We start from the raw sequence: 21743 nt of genomic DNA, 5'->3' as shown, positions 1-21743 counted from the left end.
GAATGTTGGCCTAGTAAATGACGACTTATATGGAAAAAATGAAAGAGAGAGCTTGGAGGTTTATTTAGATCGCGTCTGTTGTTGTAAATGATGCTTCCAGTTTGTTTATTTTTTTATAACCTATAGCAATGGCAGATTATTATGATAAATGATTCATATCACTGCAATATACACCTTTTAAAATTTCCATATCTGGCAACTACTAGGCACTTCTGAAAGGCTTCAGTAGACCCCTTAGCTAGATAACATGGCTGTAAGCTGCTTCATGATTAATTTCAACTAAATGTGGTAATTATCATGCTTTGAAGTAATGCCTGCAAAACACATTTTCAAAGAAAGTTAGTGGAAGCAGAGGATTAACCCAGAAACATTTTGGTTCAGAGCAGCATATCACCCAAATATAAATGTGTTTCTCCTGGAATTTTTCAGACATTTTATTAGAATGCTTGGCAGTCATTGATGTTAGCTTATCTCATATCAACCTTCTGATGACAATTGAGACATCAATTTAAACTCAAGCAACTCTGTATTGTTGTTAGTAATGGTCTAGTCCTGTTTTGCAGCTTGAAGTTCACTCTATTTTGATGGCTTTCATGCTGGAATAATATTTCTAGTGTTAGTGTTTAAGGAAGCAATTAATATTATATAATTTATTTATGTTAAGAATCTAAATACTAGTTCACTCTATTTTCCCATTGTCACTCTAGCAGTTTCTTCATGTTTCATATGTCACAGCTTGATGCCCGTGCCAATTAAAGTAGCAGAGAGGGTATTTAAGTGTTACCAATAAGGTGGCCAATGGGACGTAACTGCCACAGCTGGGTGCCCAAATAAAAATCCTGAAAGCAGGTAGTTAAGTTAATTATAACCATCAGTCCACCTATCACCAAATACCTCTCTGCCCAGCTCTCTCACACACCATAAAGATCAACCCACAACACCTTCCCTTTACTCACTCATCATGAATAAAATCTTATCTATGTGCAGAGTTACACCAGTTTAACTAAAGGTATGACAAACTTAAGGTTTAGTTAAACTAGTGCAAAAAACTGCATGGTCAGGCTTATTTTGATTTCGTTTAAGTAAATCAGTAACAGGTTTTACCTACTCTTAAATAGATTCATGTTCTTAAATTAAACCAAAAATAACTGTGTTCACACCACTTTTTGCACTGGTTTAGTTTAAATTTACATCTGACGTTAAACCAGTGCAACTTCCTTGTGAAAAGGGCCCTAAGTAACTCAACTCAATGCACATCCAAACAACTCAACCCCACGGCAGCCACTTCTATTGTAATTATCTGTCTGTCTGTCTGTCTATTTGTGTGCATATACTATAATTTAAAAAAAATACTTTAAAGGTAAGAAAGAACCTGTCATGTCCAAAGAATCTAAAAGTAAGAATCTCTTACATGATTTGATATTTTTTTCCCATATAAAGCTGTTTTAAACATGTTTCAGTGTCCCCAATTAATGGTTATTAAAATTGTTGAAGATGCAAAGAAGAAAGTAGCTTCACCATTTATAATTGAAAAATTACATGTTTAAACTTTAGCTGCCTCCTCCCTTCTAAACCCAGTCACACACTATTTCTAATTCCACGCTCTTCCTTGCGACTGACAGTTTGGCCTCCCCCATTTTTTTAAATCACATGTCTAAAATAGTACAGGTTTTCACATTGAAGGAAATGTAAAAAATAATCTCATTTGTAATGTGTTCTCAGTGGCTGTGAGCTTGGTAGAAGGGCTGAGAAGGCTTATGTGCTGATAGGTTTCCGGAGAAATGCCCAAGTACTCTCAAATTGCCAAGTAAATGGTGCCTGTTCACAACCCCATAGATCATAACCTTGCATTCCTTGTGTACCTAAAAGTCCCACAGAAGGATTTCTGAGTGCGCAATGATCTCAAAACAATATTTTCAAGAAAACAGCATGGTCAACTCAGTAGCCCGGGAACCTTTATTTCTACATGCTTGTAACCAGTAGTGCTCCCCCATAGTTAACACACTTACCATACATCATTATAGAGGTCAGACTTCAAGTGATCAAATTCTTTGTGTTGAATGTGTGGTATATTTTTAAAGATTATGGAATATGTTAATCTCTGAAGGATCACCCTTGGCTCAAATGCTACCTATGAGTAAAAATTTCATGGATACCCACGGTTTTGGGGATGCTGACCAGTCTCTCAGATCCATGCCTGATCTTTTCTGGGCTATTTTGAAGGGGTTTCAACCATCTCTGCAGCAAGATTCTCCCATCTTCCCAGCACCTTATGGAAGTATCTCCATTGGGATTCAAGATCCATGCTTTGAGAAGGGCCTATGCATCATCATCCCGCCCAAGCCTGGCATGAAAACTGATCAGATAATATAAACCAAGAGTCCAATCCTACAAATAGCAAGGCATGTGGGTAACGTTACTCATACGAATTATCCTATTGAATCAATGAGATGACTCACAGGAGTAAAACTACTCATGTGCCTATTTGCTGTATTACTTTTTTCACTGTAACGAAATCAGGCTGGACAGCTGTAAGACAGTGGTGGAAGGGAGGTATATTAGCTCTAGAACGATAAAGGTTCTTTTCCCTATAAGCTGAAAAGAGGTTACCTCAGGTCAACTAGGGACACCTGAGTCCAATTAAGGGCTGCCTGATACCTTTAAAACCCCAACTCCAGTGAGAGAGGTGGCGGAGAAGAGACAAGTTGCTGCAGGGCCAGTGGCGTAGCCAGGGTTGCTGCCAAGGAGGAGCGGCAGAGAAAAAAGGCTGCCGAGGAGGAGCGGCGGAGAAAAAAGGCTGAAATGCCGCCGAAAGATGGAGCGGTGCATGTGCAGGGCCACCGAAAGACGGAGCGGCGCTGGAAAAGGCACCACTTGGGGAATTCTGGGCTCGGGGGAGCAGGCGCTCTCCCTGTTCCCCCCCAGCTACGCTACTATGCAGGGCTAGTGTCAGCTGGAAGAAAGGCTTCTCCAGGGTGGAAGGCTGCTCTCCTCCCTATAGGGGAAGTTACATAACTCACTGCCTGTTTAGGGGGAGGACTGGCACCCTGAGGCCAATAACCAGGCCACATGCCTACTGACGTTGGAACAATTTCTATGGTGGGGGGGCTGAGAGCCATTGAACAAAACTGTAAACCCTGTATATGATGGAAACCACTTCAAGCCATGGGATGCTGCGGTGTCCCCAGCAGCCCTAGTTCCAGCACCTTTGCACATGCCCCCAGGGAAGAGGTAGGAAAAAGTATCTCCCTTTGTTTTATGTTGTGAATTTGCTTCTTTTTGTTTGGCGGAGGAGTGCTCCTGGGCTGGCTCCAAGGCCTTCCTATAAAATATTGGGAAATAAACCCCAAGTGGAAAAATAAACACCATCTGGCATGGGAGGCCCTCGCTGCCAGAGGGGGAAGCGCTGAGCCTGGTGAGATGGAGGAGGTGCCTTGCTACAGCACATAGTCCCTCTGACTTGGGAATCAACTTAACGAGTCGTTCCAGAGGCAGCTGCCGGTATGGGATGTCTTGGCAGCCAGGCACCAATGGAGCTGTATTGCCTGAGAATTGGAGGGAGAGCAAAGACGTCATCAGAGCCCATGGGGAGGCCCTATAATTCTAGTGAATCCCGGAGATCTGTAGGGTTTGTGGATTGAACCTCCTCTTCTTTTGCAGGGGTGGGGACCCAGGTAGAAATGCTAAGAAAACCGTATTACAAGGTCTCCTCCTATAATTCTTAATAAAGGAGGAATGAGTCCCCCAGAGTAATTATAGTGCTCTTCTAGTACTAATTTACTGCATAGTTTCAAATGGATACAAACAAACCAATCCCACACATGTTAAACTTTATATTTTGTTTTCATTATGTTTTACAAGACATTCTGATGCATCTTTCATGAACTTCTCAATATACTAGAGGGGAAGAACTGGAAATTAAATTTCTGATTTAGCAGTAGTTTTTTTTTCTTTTTAATAACATTGTGACAGATGTGAAGGATTAACTAACATTTTGTTGGCATTCTGTAATTCAGATTATGATTAAAATTAATTATTTCCTTTTGCAATATGAAAATGTGAATTGCAAATCAGAGAATATATATATATTGTTTTAGTTGACAAACCAAATTCTGTTAGGAAAACCAGTACACTTTGGCTTATGACTATTTGTTAAATTATCTTGGTTTAGCACAGTCTGTTCTAGCAGCTGCTAAGGATGCAAAGGATTAGCTAAACTCTAGTACACAGTGGATGAACCCAGTGGACTCAGTATGGTTCTTTTATGCAGAGTTTGGACAAGATTATTGGAACTCCTCTAGAGGTTCCCTTTCCTTTCACAACTTTGAACTATGCTCCATGGGGGGTTCCTTTGCCCCAGCCCAGAGAGAGTTTGTCCGTATGCTATGAGAGGAACAAGACCAGGGGAACTGCAGTTACATGGATTGACTGGCCTTGCTCCTCTGTGTAGAGAGACTCAGCAGCTGCAGAGTCTAATGCAGTAGCAACCAAGCAGTGGCTCCAGGATCACTCTTCAGCGTGGGAAGAAAGAAGCCACTGGCTCATGATAGTAATTGACAGGTTACTCTAAAAAAACATTTTTGATGATTGTTTTCATGCCTTTGAATTGGTGGAGTGTGTCTGGGCACTTCTATTGTTCTGATAATCTCTTTTCTTCATTCTTCACTAAGAAATATACCCAGGGCTATATTTTTCATTTGTAGACTTCCTTTATACTTCTGTATTTTCATGCTATAACACTTCACAGTAATTTATTTAATTTGCTCTCTTTAAGAGACAGCAAAAGCTCCTGCAGTCAAACCAGCCACTATAAGAGTAGCAGCACCAGGTAAAGGATAAAGAATAACCTTCTCTCTCTATTTTCAGTGTATTTCACATATTTGTAAAGCTTGTTTATTGCATCATAGCACCATCTACTGGATTATACAAAAGGTCACTGATGTAGTCTGTTTTATCTAAAAGATATTACCGTATGTTGTTGCTGTGACACTATGTATGTGAATTCTCTAAAGAGAACAGGGTATTTTGCATAGGTCAGGTTCCCTAAGACACTAAGATCTAATGGCCTTTGATACCTACTTCAGCAGTGCTCTGAAACTTGCAAGAATATCTTGAGTTTCTCATGGCAGCTACAAAATTGCAAGGATGTATTTTTAGCAGCATTAGAGAAATGGGCAGAAGCCTAGAAAGTAGATCTGGATCAGAATATAGGATGTGAAAAGCCAAAGACCAGAGATAGTGAATTCAGGTTTTTGGAGCAATTCATCATAAAATAAAGGCTACTTGAAAAGCTACTTTGAACAATAGGCTCAAAAAGTTGGGCTCCTGAATCCATGTTTAAGCACCTAAAAGTGTAGTCTAATTTTTAAAAAGTGCTCATCACCAACAGTTGCCACAAACAGCAACAGGAGCTGCTGGGTGCTCAGAACTTGTTGAAAACCAATTCATTTATTTAGGTGCCTAAATATGAATTTAGGAACCCAAAGTTAGGCACCCAGCTTTTAAAATTTTGGACAAAATTCATATCTGAATTGTCGGAGAATAACACAGTTCTCACTCTTTGGGTACAGCAAAGTCAGATACTTTATTCTCTTTAACAGCTGTGTAAGGGAAGAGAGTGCACTAAGACACAGGGTCTCCCCCTCCTAGGCAGGTCTCTTCTCAGGTAAACAATTACAGCAAGCATTTATACCTTTTGATACAGACAATGAAAAGCAACCGCAGCATTTTGTTTATACATAGGTCATTCTGATGATATCTTGTTTTTCTCACTAATGTAGACTCTCAGTCTGCATTCCATATTGTTTACACATTATCTACACATTATCTCCACGAGGTTGAAACAACTTCTCACACAGTTCTTTCCCACTCGCCTCACACATCCTCGCTTCTACAAATCTCGCATTATTAGGGTTACAGTTAGCCTGACTCTAGCTAACAAACTGTCATGCATTGCAATCCCCTTCCTGTCAGTTCTTTCTCTGCTTCCACAGAATCCAGGCTGGATGTTAAAAACCCACACATTTTGAATGCTTAGGTTTTATTTCATGCCCATTTCTAAATACTACACCTGGAGTTTGGGGTTTCAGTTTAAATTATTAAAACCTAATAAAACTACCACCAAACCAGGTATTTTTTCAGTATTCACTTTTTTGAGTTACATTATAACAACAACGACATGGGGATTTTCAAGTGAAAACTGCAAGAAGTATGAAAACCAAAATATTCCTTTGAATTTTAACTACTTCACTTTAATTATCTCACCCAATTTGTGAGTGAATACCCACTTCATCAGATGCATGTAATGGAAATTTCCAGAGGCAGGTATAAATATGCAGGCAAGAATCAGTCTGGAGATAACGAGGTTAGTTCAATCAGGGAGGGTGAGGCCCTCTTCTAGCAGTTGTAGAAGTGATTGTTGTCCAAAGCTCAACTGTTGACTGATTATAGCTACATAATTATTTTCTTTTTAGTTTCCAAGACACCAGCAGCAGCTAAAACAGCAGAAGGTAAGAAAAGATATCTTTGCAAGTCATTTTCACCTGTAAAAGGGAAGAAATGTAACAAATAAACAAAGTTTATGGGACTACAAAATATGCTTTGAAGGGAAAAAATGTTCTTTAAATATCTGAGCGCTAACAAATATGTTCTGCTGTAGGAAATTATTAAGAGGTATGGGAAATGCTTAAAAGCATTGATAAAACATGACTACCATTAAATGTTAAGATCTATTTCTTTTTTAAATCACAGGAATAATGTAAGTGTATGTATGAGAGGTACAAATATTTCAGTGATTTTTCAGGTCAACCATCAGCAGGTGGCGCTATAGAGCCACCTGTTAAGACTGTATTCTAATCTTACCATTTCTTACCATAACACTTCCAAGAGCTGTCTTTTTTTTTTTTTTTTTTTACTCAGTCAACATCGCTACATCTCTTGTGCAGGACCTTATCGCCTTCTTGTGTAGCTACAGCACGCTTGAAGCAGCACATGGAAGAAACTGTGCTGACTGACATATTGGGGGGTGGAGTCAAGGCTCTGCCCAGTCCCTACCTAACTGCTCTTGGGAGGAGGAGTAGGTCTGGAAGGCTCTGCAGAAGCTTAGCTCTCAATCCCCTTATGCCTCTGTGGGCTGATGTATGGTGGGCCATGATCTGACTCTGAATAGGAAAGGAAAAATTAGTGTGTGATCTGTATCATAATGTATACACACAAGGGGGCAGAATTAAGGTTGCAAAGGCAATTTTTTTTCATCTTCCAAGTTTTGAATGCTTCACTTTAGAACCTTAAAATCTTTAAACATAGGGTTTTTTAATGACATGTAAAATGATTTTTCTCAGAGCAATTTAGTTCGCTAATGTGACATACAATTCTTATTCTTCTAACTTATGATAGACTTCTTTAAAAAAATATAATTCAAGACATTTAATCACTTTTGCTAGGATTCTGAAACACTCATCCACTTAGCATGTTATGGCTTATTCTGAAGCAAGGTACCACCATATTCACCCATACTTTAAAATATATTTCAACAAAATTCATTTTTAAAATTAATTTTCAATAATTCCTATTGCGCTATTTCTGATTGTGAAGATATCTATACTAAAATAGAATCTTACCCCTTTATAAATACCACTGATTCTTGCATGCCTGTCCTAGTCTAGCATTTGACATAACTATTCAATACATTGGAAGTATTGTTGTGTTACTAATACTGGATTATGACATTCCTTCAAGAACAAGGCAGGGGGAGCATGCTAACTGTTAAACAGAGAAGTCGGGCTTTTATCTTTGCTAGCCACAGTGATGAGAGAACTATATCTAAGCTAAATGATAGTTAATTGGGAGTTTGATTTAAATGACTTTTAAAAATGTCTGCTCTTTATGTGAGAGGCTTTTTAAGGGGCTTGCCTAGTAGCTGACAAACTATAAAAGCACTGCAAATATTCACAATTAATTGTTGATTTGTAATGTTTTGGGGGCCAGTTCAGCAAAACACTTAGGAACATGTTTAAGTGCATCCCTCTTCGGCAAAGCATTTAAGGATGTGTTAAGTATTTTGCTGAATCGGGGCCATAAGGCATACCTACTGTGTGACTGACGTCTCAGGCAGTGCATCTGCTGTTAATGCTACCTGTGCTGAGCTTGTATTAAATTGAATAAGCAGTTTGCAGAGGAATAAATGGGTCCAATCATGCACTGTTAAGATCACTAGCAAAATTTCATTTGACTTAAATGGGAGCAGGAGCAGAAATGGGGTCAAAAGTGGCGGGGATGCAGTAGATTTTTCTATAAGAAATTACAGAATGCACATGTTGAATTTATTATGATTTCTAGTAGCTGATAGATTTTTTTGAGCCAGTTTGTAGCAAATCTCATTTTGTGTGTTTGTGTGTTTCCCTTGCTTTGTGACATTATTTAAACTTTACTTTCATCAGTTCATCATACTTCAGTGCTCTTTTAATGTCAAATCCCTTACTTTTATATATTAAGAGTTTAACTTTTGGTTTTAAAGTTGAGCCCAATGACATATGTACCAAACAAGTTCTTTGAAATATACTGTGCAAAATCTATCTTCTTCTCTTTCAAGGTGCCCACAAATAATGCACAGCATTTTGCTCTTACATAACAGTTCCTGCATAATTTTTGAATGCCCAAGTTGAGAGCTTTAAATATTCAGAAATAGCTGTTGCTGACATGCTGTATTTTGTTGCACATACTAGAATGCTTCCAGCATTTTTTTGACTGTCAGAGCTACACACTTCTCCTGATGCTTTTTGTTGGTTTGATAGTGTCCTTCATGTCTTTGCCCTTGCTAAGAAATTCTGTAGGAGTTGTGTGCCCTGCTATGCAGCTACAGAACCCTCTCTGCGTATTTAACCATTAGGAGATCATGTACATGCCCTTTGAATCTAGTGGTCTGGAGCCAATGAACCAAAGTATTAAAAAACTAGAACTGATCAGGAATTTTCCAACAAAACCTTTTTTCATCAGAAAATGCAGATTCATTGTAACCAAACCTGTTCATGAGAGAGGGTGAGTTTTGATGACCATTAAGCACGGGAACAGGTTATCTAGGCGGGTTGTGGAATCATCATAATTGTTTTTAAGAACAGATTAGACAAACCTCTATCAAGGATAGTCCTGCCTCTGTGCAGAGGGATGGACTAGATGACCTATTGAGGTCTCTTCCAGCCCAACTTTTCTCTGATTCAATAACTCTATTTTTTAATTAAAGGTTGAAATTGAAACATAATGTTTTGAAATCATCAAAATCTGAAAATAAAAATTGGATGATTGGCTCTCAAATTTTTGAGATTTTGACTTTTCAGCTTGAATCAGATTGGAGAAAAAAATTAATATCTTGAAAATTCTCATGGGACAGGAAAATGATTTCCCATCCAGCTCTAATAACAGTCTCTAACCCTTACTGTTCCTCATTCCTTCTCTTTCTGCTGGCCTGAGTGGTAAGCCCTCCTCTGTGAGGGTTTAATGCTAGGTTTCTTGTTACATTTGTTAATTTTCAAATGTATTTTTTTCTGAAGCAGCTTTAATCATTACTTTTTATGATTGTTTTTCCTGTAGAATTGATAGTTAATCTGCTCATCGTGTCTTCACATGGCAGATGATGTGCAGAAACCAGGGTTTAAGAGGGACTTCCTCGTCCCACAGAAATCTCTTTTTCAGACCAGTGTTTAAAGTTCCTGAGGTAAAGGTCACTACTCACATGTCAAAGAGGTGTGCTGCTTGCGCAGCGTTTACACCATGACCTGAAAGATTCTGTAGAATCTAAGCCTTCCTTGTAATAAATCCTATATGAAAGGTTTTATAAGCCACATGGACCTAAGCAAAGCTGTCTTCCAGAAGACATTGTGGGTTCAAAACAGGTGGCTACAGCGCTGGAAGATTTTTCTAAATCCAATAAATTGTCCCCAAGCCCATCAAGGCAGCAATAGAAATGATTGCATCTGAAGAGTTCTAAGTCAGGGCCTCAAAGGGCTGGAAATACACCACAGATCCCTCTGCAGCTCCTCCTAAAAAGAAAATGAAGGGGTTGCAAAATGCTCCTCAAGTGCCTGTTATGACATGGATTTTGCAGCATCCCAGTCTTTGGTAAATGGACACTTTTCCTTATGAAATTCTGTCTTAGAGTTGACATAGAGCTATATGGGAAGAATCAGAAGGCATAGGTACTTGGCCTGCCATTTGAGGTAACTGACCTTGTCCACTCAAGAACTGATGAGACCTCAGAGAAGTTGAAGGTGCCCAGATCACCACTTCTTCTCTAGGTTTAAGCCGTCCCCTTTTTTTTTTAGCAGAAGCATTCGTGCTTTTGATATCAGACGGGTCAGTATTAGCTTTTTTCTTGGGGCAGTGCGGGCTGGGGGGGTCGGTTCCATTTCATTGAGGGATTCAAATCCAGTCATCCTGATAAACCTTACAGTGATGAGCAGGGCAGCAGCTTTGAGCAGGGGTTTGGACTAGATGACCTCCTGAGGTCTCTTCCAGCCCTAATATTCTATGATTCTATGATTCTATCATGTAGACCAGACCAGATGTGTGGCCATCATTTCCTGCAGGCCAGGCAAAGCAGGAGTTTTGTAAGCTTGCCAAAGGACCTTGAAACAGTTTTGTTAGCATCTGTATTCCTCTGAAGAATCTGTGCCGCAATTATTTCAGGCATGGCAGGAAATCTCTTCAGATTAATGAATCCTGGAGATTGCTAATCATAGGCATGTGTTTCCAGTCTTAGGATATGCCAAAACCCATTCTTCCTTCTCCATCTCTTTTCAGTGATCGTTCTGAAGAGAAACTGCTACGAATGAAAGTCAGCTTTCATTTACAAACAGGAAGCTATAAAGTTGGTGCCAAAACCTTAGTAGGGGAGGAGATTTTTCCCCACCCTGAGTTTCTTATTTCAGAAAACAAAGGAATCAGCATCCTATATTCATGATCTTTAGAAATTGAAGAAATATGGGGTAACAAATTCTTGTAATGAACCTCTCTATAACTTGAACAAGCCAATAGGAAGATTGCAGGCAAACAAACAAAAAGATGCAACACTATTAGCTTCCCAACCTAAGGATTTGCAGTGTTCGACATACTGCACAGGATTTGGCAGTTCTGTGTTTTAGTGAATGTAAAATAGGATTTATTAAAATCCTTGTATCAGAAATTGAGGATTCTAGTACAGAAATCTATTTCCCTTAACTGTAATGAATATAACCTAATGACATTGATTATACTATAGTTTATATTATAGAACAGTGAACACAGTGGAAACGATAGGCAATTTAATGGAAGTTCAACTTTCTCACTGGTTTCACATGAATTTCACTTACTCACACTACTGCTTTAAGATTAGAATACTTCATCTGAATTAATTGAAAGTCCTATATGTCATGAGAGAGAGACAGAGAATCAAAATGGAAACATGTGACTGTTCCAAAGATAGCAGGTGAGAGAAGGTCACGGTTTGAGAATTACCTTGCTGCTGGGGAAGATCTAAGGTACACTGTAGGAATATGCCAGCTTCAATGCTTTTCAGCACCACTTGCAGATTAAGAAATGGAGTGGCATAAAAAATAACCTCAGAGATTCTCTTCTGTCTCCCATCTCCTCAGTGATTGCATCACAATCAGCATCACTATCAGCAAAACAAAAATTGCATTTAGGTGGTTTCATGAACAATTAATAAATATTTTACTAGTTTTCACAAAGGCAAAAAATGTTTTTGTGAAAACTTCAGAGTGTGTAGCATATGGTGAAATTTCAGACTTGAAAAAAATCTCAATTGCACATATGATAGAATATTTATTTGTTCTCAGCCACAGGCTGTGCCCTGGATAAAGATATTTTTGGCCTGGCTAATAAATTAATAAATTCTTATGAATACATGCACAACTCTTACTGTTAAAAGTCTTACAAAGGCTATGGCAAGTGTCTAACATGTATATTGTACAGTAGGACAAAATCCTCTGTTGTGTCAGATTGACCATTAATTAATAGAAGATAATTCTTCTAAATTAGTGGAAGTGGCCTGAGCCATAAAGGCAAGATCCAGATCTGAATTTTCTCAAAGCTTGTGGTTGTTGGGATCTAAGGTTTTGGTGTACCCCATTATGATAACAGAGTAGATGTAAGTCAGCCATAAATTCAGATTCTGATCCAAATTTCCTAACTATTTCTGTTAATTATTGAATAAAAACTTCCCTGTGGAAAGTTGAAGATAGTTGTAAATTGGATTTCATATGTTTCTGGAAGAACCTTGTTGAATTTGCTTAATGAAAATTTAATTTTAGGTCGTACAAAAGTGCTTAAAGTGAAAGTTGGTAGTGTCACACAAGTTCTACCCCTGCATCCCTTGTCTAAGGGTTGGGAGACTGTGGAAAAACAGGAAGCAGTCAGATGCCCCTGGAGTCAAAGAAACCATTATTAGATATTCTTCAGTTTCAGAGAAGCAAGCATAAGCGGGAAAAAAAAGGTTTACAAAATGTGTTTATATATATATAAATGAACTCTGGAGGAGCACTTATGCTATATAAAACATGAACGTGCTGCAATGTTGCAGATGTTACTGAGATGAGTGGTTAAATCAGCCAAAGTAACTGTCTTCCAGTCTCCATTCTTCCTTTTTCCTTCATCCCCTCCAGCCCCCCTTCCAAAAAAAGAAAGAAAGAAAGAGAGAGTTTGGTTTGCTTGTCTTGTGAAATATTTACTTTATTTGCAATCAGCATTAACTCATCCCTTTTCTTATTTATTATGAATTTTAGCCAATGATAATAGGGAATTTACCATTTCAATTAGACATTTCCATCTCTTTCCCCTCTCCCTGGTTGGCTATGCCCCACTGCCTTGAATCTTTGCAGAGTGGCTATAAGTGGTTCTGAGGAGGAGGTTGTCGGAGTGGTGTTCTGGGAGAATCTTAGTGTGGAAAAGGTTGGGAACCATGGTCTTAGATTGTCAGATGATCCAGAGTAAGTCTAAACATGTTTGCTGTTTAATTGCTATTAACATTTCCTTTCATCACCTAACAATATGACTGTGGAATTATCTTTTAGCTATCCGGTATTAGCATTTAATCTAACTCCATTAGCTCAGCAGTGTCTGATCACTGCTGAAAAATATGTTTTAGGAGGAGTGTACTTAACAGCATTACCAAAAGTAGAGCCAAAATATTTTTCTTTTTTAATTTTCAGAATCACCCAAGAAGGAAAAGCTGGTGGAAACTGGTAAATAGCTCCCATTTTTTAGTTTTATTTTTCATCTGAGCTACTGAATGTTTTAGTGACAACTCCCACATTGTAATCACCAACCTTTTCTTATTTGTTCCAGCCAAACCACTGAAGAAGGAAATACCTGCAGTAGCTCTAAAAGTACCTGGTAAAACCTGTAAAAGTCTATTTTAGAGTCTCATTTCCTTAATTTAAACTTAAACCTAATTTAACTCAAGTCACCATTAGGGGAAAGGATGGGAACTGCACTGTACTAGAAGAGAACAAATTTGCCAATTTACTCAAATTTATTAGAATGGCTATGGAGCATGATAACCTAGCCATTCTGTTGTACTTGAGAGCCAACTATGTGAAGCTAAGCAGGACACCATTATTCTTTTGAATGTTAGATTTTGATTTCAGCTTCCTCACTTTTTTTTCTCCAAGGGAGGAAGGAAGTCTGGCTCTGGGATTCAAATACATTGAGACTGGAAGAAGAAGATACAGTGTATCAGGGTTTTTTCCCCTTCTTCCTTCAAACATCCATACCAAATTATTTCCTCCAACCAGACTTCATTTAAATAGAGAAGACAAAAAGGCTTCTTGCAGCCAGACTCTCCTCTGATTTCAGGCTAGATCCATTTCTCAGATCCACCAAAACACTGCCTTAACTCTTCTTATAGACCTGCTTGATGGCCCATTTTCTAGGTGAATCCAGTGTCTCTAGATGAGGTTTCCTGGCAATCTTTCCAATTAGCACTAACACCTGTGCTAGCTAGCCTACTTAGGGAAATATTACCTTCTCCCTACCATAGGGTGAGGCATGTAAACCCATCCCAGTCGTCAATAAATATGAAGAACTTAATAATGAGGAAATGAGAATTCTGATTTTTTGATCAATGATGCTTTAGAAAGAAATATCATCCAATAATTAAATATCAAACACTGGTACGTAAATTAGACTGAATACGTGATATTTTCAATACTACTTTTGTATCTAGACTTCATTGTGTTTGTCAGTATTAGAATGCTATTTTTCATCTGCTGCACATAAATTTTTCAGCTGAACTGAGAAATGCTACTAACCGCCAGTTAGAGTAAGCCAGTTTTCCATGCGTACTGTACATGCTTGCTGAAATAAGTGGAACTTTTCAAGCTCCATATATACCTTACTGGCTAGCCTGGCTTTCTGTAGATTTTAACCATGTACAACGAGAATATCTTAGCAAGGGACAAATGTTGTTTGTACACATTGTAAATTTGTTTCTTAGAATATATTCATTTATTTTACAGTATCTGTGGAAAGTCATAAGGTAAAAGGTAAGTAACTGCATGTGTTTTTAAAATAAAAATGAAAAAATGTATATTTATATTGTTATTAATACAAAAGTACTGCATCACTGTCATTAGAGATATATAAAGATTTGACTTGATTAGAGCCATATGGATTTTTTTTGAAAGAATAGCAATGTCTCGACTTTCTCCACCTAACAAGCTGCTCCGAGAGCCAGTTGTCTTTTCCCTGAAGACTCCGTAGAGTTCCTGGTGGCAGATTCCTCAGTCTTTCAGATTCAGGAGCTATTGCCTACCCAGCTTAAATCCATAAAGGGCTAGATCCACAAAGGGACTTAAGTGCCTAAAGCCCAATGCCCAAGTCCCTTTGTGGATCTGGGCCAAGGATCTTAAGGAGGGCAGGAAGTGGCTCCACCCAACTCCTTACATAGACATAGGATATTGTGAAAAGGGAAACACGTCTCTAATTTTCCTGCCTACTTTTTTCATGACCTATTGACTATATGGTTGTTTTCTTTACAGAGCAGGACAAGGTTTTGTACAGAGCGAGAAAGGGGGCATCCTATTTAGCAGCTTTGTCTTCCAATTATTATTGCTATTAACTCTGCATAAATACTGTAGGTAGGTGGGTAAAAAGGCTTAGATCCACTGGAGCTTTCTCTGTGGCTTTGCTCCTCCACTTGAGTGCTCTCCACTGTGAGGACGTGTTGCAGAATCAGACCCTCTGTCAGGAGTGTAAAGAAAATCAAAGCTGACCGAATTCTCTGTATCAGGCATATTTAAGGTTTCTGGTTCAAAGGGTAAATTCATAATACTACTATCATTTTGCAGTTAAACAAAACAGAAACTAGACTAATTTAGATGTTACTCTCTTTATGCCTCCAACAGCCAAACTAGAGAACCTAATGAAAACAAGTATGTTAAATAAAGCCTTTGCATTCTGGCAAATTCTAGAAAGTTGAAGTGAGAAATAAATATCATTTTGTAACTATGGGCAATCGAAAAAGCTGTTTTCCTCCTTGATAGGAGCTGTTGAGCGAATCCTTTTTTATACATGATTATTGCTCCTGTGATGCTGTACTATATGTCATCTTTGGGAGGTCATTTTTATGTGAATCATGCCAAAATCTTTGGGCCCAGACCTGCCAGGTTCTGAACGTCTTCAGCACCCATCAGCGTCAATGGGAGTTGAAAGAGTGCAGCATCTGCACCTTTTAGGATTGGACATGAGGTTTTCTTCTGACGACTTTCAGAAAATGTTCTCTTGGACTCTTTATGAAGTGCTGTAATCACAGCTCATAGAATCATATCATATAGAATCTTAGAATCCTAGGACTGGAAGGGACTTCAAGAGGTCATCGAGTTCAGACCCCTGCATATGTCTTTCCTTTTCTTACTGGTTTCTTAATTTGGGTTATATGGAAAGCTGATCAGTTGGCATCCAGAAAGAGCACAGCTTTTGAAATAGCAGAGCTCTTGGTGCAGTACTTTACTGTTCTGAAGAGTGTTCCAAGTCTGGGTACAAAATCCTCCAGTGAACTCTGTGCTGCAAGTATAGATAATAACCGTTGGTCTGTTCACGAAAACTGCTTTTAACATTGACTTTGGAGAGGAGGTCTAATGTATGAGTGTCACTGAAACTAGATGATCACAGTCGTCATTTCTGGCTTTAAAAATCTATGCATCTATAAATTGTAGCGGAAGACACTTTCTACAGCAGATTCATGGCTCGGTGTAGAAAATATTATTGCCTGATTTTTTTGTATTATGTCGGTCACCAATATTTGTGTCATTTCTGCTATGAAAAGAGAAATCCAGCAATCAAACAATTTAGTGACTCATACATTAGTTTGATTCCAGCCATTGCACTTTTAAGTAGGTCTGAAAAATTAACATCTAGCTTGAGATGTGCATCTACATTGTTGGGTGAAAAAGTGCAGTCCATACCAATTATTAAGCTTAACTAATTTAAAGCTTTAGTAGGAACATTTTAGGACAATATATTACCATCTTGATCAAGCATAAATCTTAAGTAAAGCAAATATGAGGATAGCATAATCATCAGTTACCGAGTCCGGGGTGCAGGTAGGCTGTTTTTGTCATCAGCAGATCCATGCTGGTCCGAGCTGGTGTAAATGCTACCTTGCTCCATCCCCCTTTATTAAACACATCCTCTATACCTTGTTTCATAACATTACACAGGTGAAGATTATTAAAACTACCTCATCTATAAACATTCTATTCTAAGCATATTTTCATATATACTAATCCGAAATCCTCTTAACTGATACATTTTTACATATCATGTTAAAACTCTAATTCATACCTCCTTAACTATTTTTTTTAGCCATTACTATCCTCCTTCTTATTCAATCCAGCTGTATTTTCATTGCTTTCATGTATTCCATTATTTCTTACAACAATTGTCACACCAAAAAAGGTCCCTCACCAAAGGCTCTTAAGCAAAGTAAGCTGCCACGGGATAAGAGGGAAGGTGGTCTCATGGATTGGTAACTGGTTAAAAGATAGGAAACAAAGGGTAGGAATAAATGGTCAGTTTTCAGAATGGAGAGAGGTAAACAGTGGTGTCCCCCAGGGGTCTGTTCTGGGACCAGTACTATTCAACATATTCATAAATGATCTGGAAAAAGGGGTAAACAGTGAAGTGGCAAAATTTGCAGATGATACAAAATTACTAAAGATAGTTAAGACCCAGGCAGACTGTGAAGAGCAAAAGGATCTCCCAAAACTGGGTGACTGGGCACCAAAATGGCAGATGAAATTTAATGTTGATAAATGCAAAGTAATGCACATTGGAAAGCATAATCCCAACTATACATATAAAATGATGTGGTCTAAAGTAGTTGTTACCACTCAAAAAACAGATCTTGGAGTCATTGTGGGTAGTTCTCTGAAAACATCCTCTCAATGTGCAGCGGCAGTCAAAAAAGTGAACAGAATGCTGGGAATAATTAAGAAAGGGATAAATAATAGGACAGAAAATATCATGTTGCTGCTATATAAATCCATGGTACGCCCACATCTTGAATACTGTGTGCAGATGTGGTCGCCCATCTCAAAAAAGATATATTGTAATTGGAAAAGGTTCAGAAAAGGGCAACAAAAATGATTAGGGGTATGGAAAGGCTTCCCTATGAGGAGAGATTAATAAAACTGGGACTTTTCAACTTGGAAAAGAGATGGCTAAGGGGAGATATGATTGAGGTCTATAAAATCATGACTGGTGTAGAGAAAGTAGATAAGGAAGTGTTATTTACTACTTCTCATAACACAAGAACTAGGGGTCACCAAATAAAATTAATAGGCAGCAGGTTTAAGACAAATAAAAGGAAGTATTTCTTCACACAACGCACAGTCAATCTGTGGAACTCCTTGCCAGAGGATGTTGTGAAGGCCAAAACCATAACAGGGTTCAAAAAAGAACTAGATAAATTCATGGAGGATGGGTCCATCAATGGCTATTAGCCAGGATGGGCAGGAATGGTGTCCCTAGCCTCTGTTTGCCAGAAGCTGGGAATGAGCAACAGGGGATGGATCACTTGCTGATTACCTGTTCTCTTCATTCCCTCTGGGGCACCTGGCACTGGCCATTGTTGGAAGACGGGATGCTGGGCTGGATGGACCTTTGGTCTGACCCAGTCGAGCCATTCTTATGTTCTTACTTATCCGCGTCTTCTGGCCTTGGAATTGCTGGTTGGCTAATTCTGTTAATAAATTTCTATCCTCCCTATTCAGTTTTACTAGGGAGGTCTTCACCTGGGTAATAAGTTACACATGAGTCTGGTTTGTTTTGCCCTGTTATCTATACAGAGCAAGAACCCACCCAGTTGATAAGACACAAATGAACCTTCTAATTTCTTACAAGACACATAGAGAAGGTAGAAAAGTTCCCTTTTACATTTTCTTTGTTGTAGTCAGTAAACAATCTATATTAGATTAAATTAGCAAAAATCCACCCTGGGATAACTATACATTTCAGTGGAGTTTCACTTATTAACACCTAGTATGAATTTAATCCTAATTTTGAAACTCCCACATGGTTTGTTTCATAATGAAAAGACTGTAATGATTAAAATATTGCTACTGTTTCCTACACTGCTCAGCAAGACTCAAAGGTGGAATTCTTTTGTACTGTATGGACCAAATCTTTGTATTGTAGGCTGAAGTAGTTACACCTTAAACTAGGACTAAATAGGGCCCTTGTCTTTTATATCTATTTATTTGCCCATTGCTGCTCTTCATCCGCTTACTTAGCATCTTCCCATTGTGAAAACAGTTCAGGCTTAGCTTCTGTCAGGATGCAGTTTGGCTACCAAACTCAGTAACTGCTGCTGAAGCCTGAACATTCTGAAGCATGTTCAGTGAGGGGAACAATCATGGTGTGATTACAAGCGGAGTTTTTGTTTTAACTTTCTTCTCCAGTTCCTCTGGACTCTCTCCAGTTCAGGACATTAAGAACAGCCATACTGGGTCAGACCAATGTCAATCTAGCCCAGTATCCTGTTCAGCATGTGGCTGGAGCCAAATGCTTGGGATGGAATTAATAGAACAGGAGAATTATCGAGTGATCCATTCCCTGTTGTCCAGTCCCAGCTTCTGGACGTCAGAGGTTTTGTGACTTACGGAGCTGGGGTTGTGTCCCCGACCATTTTGGCAAGTAGCCATTGATGGACTTATCCTCCATGAACTTATCTAATTCTTTGTTGAACCAGTTACATTTTTGGCCTTCACAACATCACCCAGCAATGAGATCCACAGGTTAACTGTGCGTTGTGTGAAGAACTTCTTCCTTATGGTTGTAGTAAACCTGCTGCCTATTAACTTCATTGAGTGACTCACAGTTCTTGTATTATGTGAAGGGGTAAATAACACTTCCTTATTCCCTTTTTTCATATCGTTCATGATTTTATAGACTTCTATCATATTGCCCCTTAGTTGTCTCTTTTCTAAGATGGGAGCAACACAAATGATAAAAGGAATAGAAAACTTGACCTATGAAGAAAGGTTCAAAAACCTGGGCATGTTTAGTCTTTACTATTTTAGTATCTTTCTGATGAGTTATCAGAGGGAGACCAGTCTACCTAACTTTGATACCTGGAAGGATACTGAAACAAATTAATAAATAATTGGTTTGTAAGTACCTGGAGGATAATAGGGTATAAGGAATAGCCAGCATGGATTTGTCATGCACAAATCATGCCAAACCAACCTAATTTCCTTCTTTGACAGGGTTACTGGCCTAGAGGATAGCAGGGAGGCAGTAGGGATGATATATCTTGATTTTTAGTAAGGCTTTTGACACAGGCCCACATGACATTCTCATAAGCAAACTAGGGAAATGTAGTCCAGATGAAATTACTGTGAGGTAGGTGCACAACTCAAAGAGTAGTTATTGATGGTTTGCTCTCAGACTGGGAGGGTGTATCCAGAGGGGTCACACTAAAGTCAGTCCTGGGACCAGTACTAGTCAATATTTTCATTAATGACTTTGATAATGGGGTGGAGAGTATGCTCATCAAATTTGGAGATGAGACCAATCTGTGAGGAGAGGACAGAATTAGGATTCAAAATGCCCTTGACAAATCAGAGAATTGGTCTGAAATCAACAAGATGGAATACAATAAAGACAAGTGCAAAGTACTGTAGTTAGGAGGGAGAAAAACCAAATGCGTAACTAAAAAATAGGGAATATTGGTGGTAGTACTGCTGAAAACAGTCTGGGGGTTAGAATGGATCACAAATTGAATATAAGACAACAATGTGATTCGGTTGCAAAAAAGGCTAATATCATTTTGAGGTATATTAACAGGAGTGTCCTATGTAAGACACGGGAGGTAATTGTCCCACTCTACTCAGCACTGGTGAGGCCTCAGCTGGAGTACTGAATTCAGTTCTGGGCACCATACTTTAGGAAAGACGTGGACAAATTGGAGAGTCCAGAGGAGAGCAACACATATTATAAAGGTTTAGAAAACTTCACCAATGAGGAACTGGGCACGTTTTGTTTTGATATCATAAGACTGGGGGAGGAGGGGGAGGCTGATAATGGTCTTCAAATACTGTTATAAAGAGGATGGTGATCAGTTGTTCTCCATGTCTAGTGAAGGTAGGACAAGAAGTAATGAGCTTAATCTGCAGCAAGGGAGATTTAGGTTAGATATTAAGAAAAGCTTTCTAATTATTAGGGTAGTTCAGCTTTGCTTCCAAGAGAGGTGGGATTCCTGTCATTGGAGGTTTTCAAGAACAGGCTGGACAAACACCTGTCAGGGATGGTCTAGATCAGGGGACGGCAACCTCTGGCACACGGCTCGCCAGGGTAAGCACCCTGGCGGGCCAGGCCAATTTATTTACTGCTGACATGGCAGGTTCGGCCAATCGCGGCCCCCACTGGCCGCGATTTGCCGTCCCAGGCCAATAGGGGCAGCGAGAAGCGGCGCTGGCGAGGGATGTGCTGGCCGCGGGTTCCCGCCGCCCCCATTGGCCTGGGACAGTGAACCGCGGCCAGTGGGGACCGCGATCAGCCGAACCTGCCATGTCAGCAGGTAAATAAACTGGCCCGGCCCGCCAGGGTGCTTACCCTGGCGAGCCACGTGCCAGAGGTTGCTGACCCCTGGTCTAGATTTACTTGGTCCTGCCTCAGACCAGGATGTCCCTTCCAGCCCTACATTGCTATTATTCTAGACATGTATGATCTTGGCCTGAATGTAACACATTTTTATAAAAATTCTGTTATAACCAAACCAAAATGAATGCAGCAAACCCAGGGAATTTTATGCAACACTACTCTCTGAGCATCAGTAATGTCTGTGTCTGTCAAGTCATTTACCTATCTTAGAGTTTTATACAGCTTCCCACCACTGTAGTATCTGGGCATCTTCCAAATAAAATCTATAGGAATGGCAACATCTCTAGTAGGTTTCATGGAGTCTCTGCCACCCTCCCTTTTTGTGGTCAAAACTCTACTTGGAATAGAGGGGTGTTTTGACTTTTAACATTTTTAGTTTACTTTTTAAAAATTGATTTTGTTTGGGGTGAGATGGGGGGGAGGCGGTTATGAGGCAGGAGGTGACTGAGAATACTTTATTTCCAGATGTCACATGATTTGACTTGGGCTTTTTGATCTGCAATGTCCCTGAGGAGTGCAGCCATGTTGGTGTTTCATAGATCAAAATATCTCCATACCTTTAGTAGAATGTTTACAAGGATTTCTTACTT

At 39.2% G+C, this 21743-nt stretch overlaps 1 protein-coding gene across 1 annotated transcript in view; it reads left to right on the top strand.

Moving 5' to 3' along the window:
* TRDN (triadin) overlaps positions 1-21743 on the top strand; it is a 261031-nt gene that overhangs the window by 141770 nt on the left and 97518 nt on the right. The window contains exons 17-21 of the mRNA XM_065401998.1: positions 4775-4828; positions 6474-6509; positions 13200-13232; positions 13336-13383; positions 14508-14534. Of these exons, the coding sequence (XP_065258070.1) occupies positions 4775-4828; positions 6474-6509; positions 13200-13232; positions 13336-13383; positions 14508-14534 (198 nt within the window). The remainder of the gene's footprint in view (positions 1-4774; positions 4829-6473; positions 6510-13199; positions 13233-13335; positions 13384-14507; positions 14535-21743) is intronic.

The sequence above is a fragment of the Emys orbicularis genome, chromosome 3, assembly GCF_028017835.1.
Source record: "Emys orbicularis isolate rEmyOrb1 chromosome 3, rEmyOrb1.hap1, whole genome shotgun sequence".
Taxonomy (NCBI): domain Eukaryota; kingdom Metazoa; phylum Chordata; order Testudines; family Emydidae; genus Emys; species Emys orbicularis.
This window is presented reverse-complemented; position numbering and strand designations above follow the sequence as displayed.